Raw genomic sequence first — 9,005 nt, 5'->3', positions numbered from 1 at the left:
TAAAGTCAATTTGAGAGCATAACATTCAATTAATGAAATTTCTCTAGAAAAAAAAAGTCAATTTAAATACACAATATATTATCGTCAATCCGATCTACCCAAAATGTCTTATTGTCTTGTATTTTGCAAAAGATGTGGTAGCTAGGTGCTAGGTCTAATGTTTAAACCCCTTCTTTTGGTCAATCAATCTCTGTGAAGACAAACGTGTGCATCCCCATCCAAACTCAATAAATTCCCTAGGACAACCTGAAATTTAGTGCGTTAGCAATTGCATTGCAAAGAAACCTTTCATAAGATATTTCACCACAATAGTATGGTATTGAGATTTGAGATATCACAATTGACAAGTTGGGAATTCGTTTTTGGCAGTTTATGTTTGGCATTTACAACTTCTTCCTAGTGAAAAAAATAAAGTTCAAACCCAAAGTTGGGCCAATCATCAATGGACTATCAATAAGTATTGTCTTAGATAATAAATTCAATTGCTGCTACGACGAGTACTAAAACAAAAAAAACTGTCGAGCATATAATTTTTGCCCCTCTAACAGCTTGATGTTCCACAATTGGCCCATATTCACATGTGAAAATTAACCATCTATATACCAAAAGGACTTGGCAGCAAAAACTATATACATCTTTGGCTCCATTGTAAATTGTAATGTATGTATATGTATGTTGTGTACTCCAGATGAAAATGAAATATAAGTTAATAGTATTATTGGTGTCTGAGCTGTGAAATGGATAGTTACACAATCAATGTTCCCCTTTTCAAACATTACATAAATAGATGTTGGCGAATATTTATACCGGTCCTATTTATGAGGTAATGATACCAACTATTCAACCATTATGGGATCAAATATGGACCATCGAGTTATATAAGTACTACCTATAGTGTTCCCGTTTTCGCCCCCTATGTTGGTCCGAGGATATTCGATATCTGCGATATATATTACTTCCTCTGTTTTATAATATAGTTTTTATATATTTTTTGAAGTCTCAAAATTTTTTTTTTTTTTGATTGGGAAATTAAGTCAGCCCAAGGGCTAACCCCTACCAAGGCTACTAGCCTTGTAGGAACTACAAGCACATTGGCTGGTAAAGCATGCTAAGGAAATACCCCAACATAATGCTGGGGGTAAAGATCGAACCCCTGACCTCAAGGATCAGAGGGAAGTGCTCTACCACATGAGCTAGCTCCTCATCCTTGAAGTCTCAAAATATATATTGTGCCTATTTTTTTTTTTATCAATTTATTTGGATTAAATTATCCTTAATTTAACACAAACTTTTCAAAATACCCCTACTTTTCTCTCAAAACATGTGACCTTATATATTGTTTTACACCATTTCAAGAAACATTTATTATCTTTTGATTTTGTTTAAAGGAAAAAAAAATAAACAAAAGGACATCATTACACGCACTTTTTTTTCGAATCCTACTGTTCATTCTATTTTCTTTAAGTGAAAGTATTGTATCAGGCGGTCTGACCGAAACTTTCGGTCGGACCATTGTTCAAATATCCCTGCTATGGCGTTCTTGGCTGTAATTCACTGCATTCTTCGACACCATCAACGCACGACAGCGACGACAACAACAACAACAACAGCAACAACAACGACCAACAACAACAACAACACGGTGGCAACGACGACAACAATCAATAAATGTATATTGTAGGAGAGAGAAACACAGAACAGGGGAAAACCATGACAACAACCCACAACAGCAACGAAACCAACAACAACAAGAGCGGAGGAGAGGGAAGCTCCGATGAAAGAGACGGCTAGAACATCAACAACAACAGCGACGAACCAACAACAGCAGCATGGTGGCTTCCCACCTATTGTAGGTGGGTAGAAAATAATAAAAGCCTGACTAATAGGAATCATTTCATGCTTTTTCGACAAACTTCTTCGTCGAACTTTACCGCTAACCTTCATGTGTCAAAAACTTATTTCAAATTTGAATCGAGTATGAGCCAACAAACTGCACTAATACTTTGAATACTAGCCTGTAATTGCATAGGACACATAGATTATCTAAACTCCACGTTTGCCACTCCTTCAAGATAAATCCTCACATAAATTGAAAAAAAAAAACAAAAAAGAATTCTATCTAAAATAAGTACGAGCCTGTAATTTAATAACCAACCCTGATGCCCTAAATCTAACATCAACTGCCCTAATTTCTCTACTTTTTTTCCCCATGTGGATGGTATGACTCCTTAAAGATTGTGCTCGAACTTCAGAATGTTGAACCGTTACCATCATATTGCTTAGCAACTGCTGCATCTTCACTACCTCGAGCAAAACACAAAAGCCACGATGTAAAATCCCCAACTCTACCCCCCACCTTTCTCTCTTTCTTTTCCTATTTTTTCTTCTCTTTGAAAACTACTCTCGTTTGGTCTCACTGTCCATTTTATGATATTAATGTACGTTGTATGAGAGTTGTCTTTTTTTTATCGTCTCTTCATAACTTAACTTCACTACTTCATTTTAGTAGGGATATATATGGAAATCTTAAGGATAATGTAATGATGTTTGCACTAATTTTTTAGAGGATGTGTGGATGTCAATATCTTAATTGGTAAAGTTTTATAGGGGTGAAACTTAAGATTTGGGATCGAATTCCGTTTATATCGGTCCTCTTAGTCTCTTCTCTAACACCCACCAAAAATTATTTTAGAAAATGTAAAAGCTAACATTTTCCCAAAGTATTATGACTGACTATTATTTTTAGATGGAAAGAGCATGTGCAAAGAAACTTTCTATGGCTAAAGTTAGTTAAGGCTTTGTTTTTTTGGACTGAATTAATGAAAATGTAGTTCAGTTCAGACAAATTCAATCCAGTTTCAGTTTAATCTAGTTCAATTTAATTAGTTTTCTATCAAAATTTTAGTTCAATTCAGACAAATTAAGTTTAGCTCAATTTAGTTAGTCCAATCCAAAAAAAAATACGGTCTAAACATGCAATAGGAAAGTGGTGGGGAGTATATTAAGTGAAGTAATGAAGTTATTGGCGTGCCTCCACATACTAAAAATTTATAGTTACTTAAGTTACAAATTTTTCTATGTTCGATGTCACACTATTGGTGAAACTTGTGTTATCAATAATGCGCATATAAATTATTGATAATTCATATAAAAATTATTGATAAAATAAATTCCATCTGTTTTAGTTGCAACAATTTTATTTTTCTGCATGCCAATGCAATTTTTTTGACCATTTTATTTGAATTATCCATAATTAAAAATTATAAATGGGAAAATAATATATATTGAGACATATCAAATATGATCTAATGGCTACATGTATCTTTAGTCCCTATATATAAATTACCAAAAATGGATAAAGTAAATAATTAAGGTTGAGATGGGGAGTAGTGGCATCACTTCCACCTCGTATCTCTAATATTTAGGGATCAGACCTCATAAAACTCATTTGAGTAACTCCCTTATCCCTCCTTCAAGTAAACCCCCTTCACCTTATCTTAAAAAAAATTGAGAATACTAATAATGTGTAGACATACTTCTTACTCATAATATCACACCATCATTCAGCGTACAACGAGCAGCAGGTGATAGCCTAGTGGTGTTGATCTCAACTCCGATCTCAGATTACGAGGATCGAGTCTCACCCCTTGCAAGGATAGATCCCCAATTTCTCCTTTACTTGCAACATACTTCATTTTACCTTAAAAAAAAATCATTAAGTGTAAAACACATCATCATTCATCACACAAACTCTTCTCACCTTATTTTAATCCTTATAATAAAAAAATAAGTTCAGATAAAGTCTACTAAAGTCTGCTTAATAAGTTCAGTTCAACAAGGATAAGCAAAAATAAGGTATTACACAAGCACAAGTAACATCTGATAAGCAAAAATAAATTAAAAAAAAATTAGACCCATAAATGCTTTGATCTAGCCATCCAATCCTTTTGTATACTTCCACGTTCCAAAATAGTTACACCGTTTGCTTTTTCACGTTTGCCAATACGTTTTTTTGAACGTTAATATTATAATTGCATATAGATAAAAATAAAAAAAAAGTATATATTTGAAATCCTCGTATTAAGACGAATTTAACAAGATCTCACTTGCCAATACGCTTTTTTGAACGTTAATATTATAATTGCATATAAGTAAAAATTATAAAAAGTATATATATCTGAAATCCTCATATTGAGATGAATTTAACAAAATCTCACTTGACTATATTTTTTCTTATATATAGTAAGAAAAAGCTTGTCAAAATTGGTTAATTAATCAATAGTGACCAAATGCCAAATGATGCAACTATTTTGAAACAGAGAAAGTATTAAATAAAAAGGAATTTCGTGTGTTTTTATTATGTTCTATAACAGTACTAAAACTATCAAGAATATCTTAGCCTAATAATTAATATTGAGGTATTATGAACGATAGATTATAGGTTCGAATCTCCTTCCCTTCTATATACTTTATATCGCCTTCGTGGCTCATATGGATAAAAAATATAAGTTTACTAAAACACATAATCACAGTAAATAAAGCTATCACATCTCAGATGAGATTTACTTTTCCAACACAAGATCATGATTATAACTTAACAGAAAACCATATTTGGACCGTTGGTTCTTCTGCGAGCAGCTTCTATCCACATTTGATGAACAAGGAAACATAGACAATGACCCTATCTCTTTGAATATCACTTCCAACACACAAGTTGGCAAAACATTGTTTTTAATATATAAAAAAAAAACAAATAAAAATTAATTAAAAAAAAAAATCATAGATGCCATGATGATATATCATAAACTGTCATTTTTAACTGATACAAGGAAACAGTCCCACTTCTTTTTGCCATTAATGGCATATCTCAGTTAATCTGGAAAACCACACCACATTGATCATATCTCTGTCTACTTTCTAAATGTTTTTTTTTTTCTTTTCTTTTCCATCTTTTTGGGAATAAATTAATTTAGAGTTAAAACAAATAAAAATATATAATTAATTAAACTTCATGAAGTAGTTCCAACACCAAGGAAATCTATGAAAGATGGTGAAGATGAAGTGGTAGCATGTTGTTCATCCAAGTGACTATTATTATTGGCTATGGATCTGTTCCCTCCTGCTTCAAATGAAGGAGATATTGAGGAGAGAGAATAAGGGTCTGTTTGGGGCAGTGAAAATAGTTGATGAGATGAAAAAGAGGGGTTAATGTTGTTGTAACAGTAATAGTAGGACTGATGTTGCTGTTGTTGGAGTTGGAGTTGCATTTGCATTTGTATTGGCCTATCCAAACAGCTGCTTGGACTGAACATACTCACCATGTTTTGGTTACTTGGACCTGTCCAATTTTTATATGCAGATTATAAATCATTTCATAAAAGAAACAAAACAAAAAGAGGGTAGATTTTGTTTTTTTAACAAATAATAAAGAAGGTTCATTTATCAAACCCAAGTGTAAAAAAACAGTAAAGGAATTAATAAAATGAAGAAGCATGAGATCAGCAATCAGCATAGCATATCTTTTGGTTAGTTAATTACTTTTAAGATTTTTAGTCATATTCTCTATTTATTCTCCTTTGCATAGACCAAGTAAAACAACACATGCATGATAAAGTTTTTTTCCAATTAAAAAAACAAAAATAGTTCTTTTTTATTCATATGAGTCACGAACACAGTACAAAGAAGGAAATGGGGGATTCTAACATGTGACCTATCGTTTACAACACTTCAATCTTAACCACTAAATCAAGACATCGTTGGTAAAACAAAAAAAAACATAAATAATAGTAGTATAATACTTATGTTTATAAGGGTATGTTTGATTCGACAGATTTAGATTTATCTTAACTTCTTTGAAATTTTATAAGTTTTTTTTTATAATTCATGCAAACTTATTTTTTTAAATAAGTCAAAATAAGTTAAACAAACACTAATAAAGAAAAGAGAAAAGTCTAATGTAAAACAGTTCTATTATGTAAAACATTTATTGCCAAGAAATTAAATGAATTCATTGTCGTATCATTATTTCACTCATAAACTAAAATGAATTTCGCATTTTGATACCTAAACTTGTAATTTTCAAACAAGAGTACCAATTAATATGTACACAAGGTGAAGATGCATGTACAATGAGTTCACTAATTAACTAATTTTTCTTAATAATAATATCAGTTAATGATTATATAGTGGATAACCTTAAAAATCACTTATATGGAAATGAAGGGAGTGAGAAATGGTACACCAAGTGTACAACATTTACCAAAAAAATTTACAAACAAAACAAGAAGTGATCATAACATAACCTAGTGAGAGATAAAAAAAAAATAATGATAATAACTTTCAATTAATCAAGAAAAAATAACCTTGAAAAAATAAGGAAGAAAACCCACCTGAGAAGAAATCTAAAGGAGTTTGCTGAGCACATGAAAACCCATTATTACTATTGATGTTCATGTCATTTCCACCATGGTTGTTATAGGAGCTAGGTAATTGTTGATCTTCATCTTCCATGGATGATGATGAAGATGATGATCTCCTAGGATTATGATGATGATGATGAGGGAAACTAGATGATGATGATGATGGATTATGATGATGATGATGACCCATAAGATTTCTCCTTCTTCTATAAGCACTAGATTGTTCTCTATACTTTCTAGCCATGATAACATGCCAATGATTCTTAACAGCATTATCAGTTCTTCCAGGAAAAAGCCTTGCTATCATTGCCCATTTGTTACCATACACTCTATGTGCTTGCATTAATCTCTCTTCTTCTTCTTCTGTAAATGCTCTTCTGTTTATTCTTGGGTCTAGTTGGTTGAACCACCTCAATCTGCAACTTTTACCTGCAAATATTTACCACAAAATTCTACAACTTAGTGCATGATTTCTGAGAACCCCCAAAATTAGGATGGCCCTACATAATAAAATAAACTTACCATAGTTGAGACTAATATTATCAATTCTTCCTAATAATAATAATATAAGTGTAAGTAAAGAACAAGCATAAATAACATGAATACTACAAGTCTACAATTACATTTCTATTTTAGTTTATACACATTTCTTCATTGTAGATAGTTTATGGTTATTCTTTTAAACAAGAATATGGTTACTTAATTATAATATTTGTATATTTTAGTATTAAGAGAAATTACAAAAAGGGTTTAGAAAAATAATCATAGAAAAGAAGAAATTGTAATTACCTGATCTTCCTTCCAATTTCTCAGCAATGAGGTTCCAATTCTGAGGGCCATAAATAGCAACAAGTTCTTTGAGCTTACTATCTTCAGCAGGTCTCCAATGTCCTCTAGCACAAACCTTACTTTCTTTAGAACAACCCACTTTGTTAACACTATGATTATTATGATTATTATTGTCATTACTATTATTAATCTCACTAAAGTTTTCATCTTTACAACTTGCATTGAGATCCATAGTTGAAATTCCATGTTTTTCAACAAACCCATCTCTAAAATCACAAACTTTACCCTCAAAAACTGTTTGTTCTTCATTAATTTGAGGATCTCTTGGAATTACAAAACTACCCACAAAGGGAAAACCCCTGTTTTTGGAGGATTGTTCTTCTGAAGTGGCCATTATTGCTCCAAAAGAGTTGGGTTTTTTAAGAGACAGTGAGGTTAAATCTGGAAAAGCACTCATACCCATTGAAGAACAAGATGAAGATGAAGAATTTGAGAAGAGAGAATTTGAGTTTGAAGATTGTGGTGATGGTGGTGGTGGAGTATTATTGTGGTTTTGGTTAATAGTAACTATAATAACACTTGTTGGACATGCCTTCATTTGTTTCTCTGACAAAAAAAAAAAAAAACTGTTACAAAGTCATCTTCTTTCTTGAATCTGTTGCAAAAAAAAATGTTTAGAGAGAGAAAGTAAGAGAGAGAAAGAGAGATTTTGAAACTCAGAAAGAAATGAAAGGAATGATTGAATATGACAAGTTTTGGCTAAAGAGAAATAGGGGAAAAAAAAGGAAAGGGTAAGAGAAGAAAAGGGGAGAAGTTATGAATGTGAGAAGAAAACACTTGAAAATGGCAAAAGTGTTTCTAACAGAAACCTACAACACCCTTTTTCCTCTCTTAAAACTACTTATATCTCTCTTTCTTCAATTCCCTTGAGTTAAAATAAATACTACTGGTTCCAAGTTGTTAAACACCCTGCTGACTGAACTTTTTGATGTAACTTCCAACCACACAAAAAAAAAAAAAAAAAAGTTGAAAAAAAAAGTTGTATTGTTTTTTTTTTAGAAAATTAAGTCAGCCCAAGAGCTAATTTCTACAAAGCTACTAGCAGATAAAAAATACCAACACATTGGCTGATAACGCATACATAGCATGTTAAGGAAATACCCCAGCATTAATGTTGGGTTTTTTTCCTTGAATCTGTTGCATTTGACTATGTAAAAAGAAAAAAACAAAGTTTTGGGTTTATTTAATTAAGTTCATCAAAATGGTAATAATAAGCTAACTTGAACTACTTTATAACTGAAAAAGATAACTAAAAATTGAAGTAGCCAATGAATATAATAGAAAAAAAGTCATATAAAAGTTTAAGTGAGTCAAACCTTCCTATTGTTTCCCTTTGGAGGCATTGATGACCAACCACAGGAAAGAATTGAACGTGTGTAGGGAGAGTAAGTAATAAGCCCCACACAAATCTAGTTTAGATTAGGTCTGACTATAAAGGAGTATATGTGTTGCGTTGCATTAAAATGAAATGAATAATGAATTAATGCACTTGCTCTATTTGTTCAAAAGTTTGGCAAAACGGTTCTCCCCCCATCACACGTGTGTGGAAATGGAATTTTAGCCTTTAGACAAATTATTAGAGAAAACTAAGGTAAGATAAGATAAGATGTTATGTTTACCTTATCTTCGCTCATTTAAGAAAAAATAAGACAAGATAAGATAATTTCGTATAAGATAAGATAAGACAAAATAAGTTGTATCAAACCGACCCTAAATTAGTTTTTTGCTCATAACATG

At 31.7% G+C, this 9,005-nt stretch overlaps 1 protein-coding gene across 1 annotated transcript; it reads right to left on the bottom strand.

Annotated features, from left to right (window-relative positions):
• Nucleotides 1-4,797: 4,797 nt before the first annotated feature.
• Nucleotides 4,798-8,791, bottom strand: LOC104897893 (transcription factor MYB117). The gene is made up of 3 exons (XM_010684859.3): nucleotides 7,209-8,791; nucleotides 6,390-6,848; nucleotides 4,798-5,338 (listed from the first exon to the last, which is right to left on the bottom strand). Exons 1-3 carry the CDS (start codon nucleotides 7,804-7,806, stop codon nucleotides 5,010-5,012), a joined length of 1,386 nt encoding a protein of 461 aa, XP_010683161.1. The 5' UTR covers nucleotides 7,807-8,791; the 3' UTR covers nucleotides 4,798-5,009.
• Nucleotides 8,792-9,005: the final 214 nt, after the last annotated feature.

This window comes from Beta vulgaris, chromosome 6, assembly GCF_026745355.1.
Source record: "Beta vulgaris subsp. vulgaris cultivar EL10 chromosome 6, EL10.2, whole genome shotgun sequence".
Classification (NCBI taxonomy): Eukaryota; Viridiplantae; Streptophyta; class Magnoliopsida; order Caryophyllales; family Amaranthaceae; genus Beta; species Beta vulgaris.
Note: the sequence above shows the minus strand (reverse complement) of the source record. Positions and strands in the feature narration are given on the sequence as shown.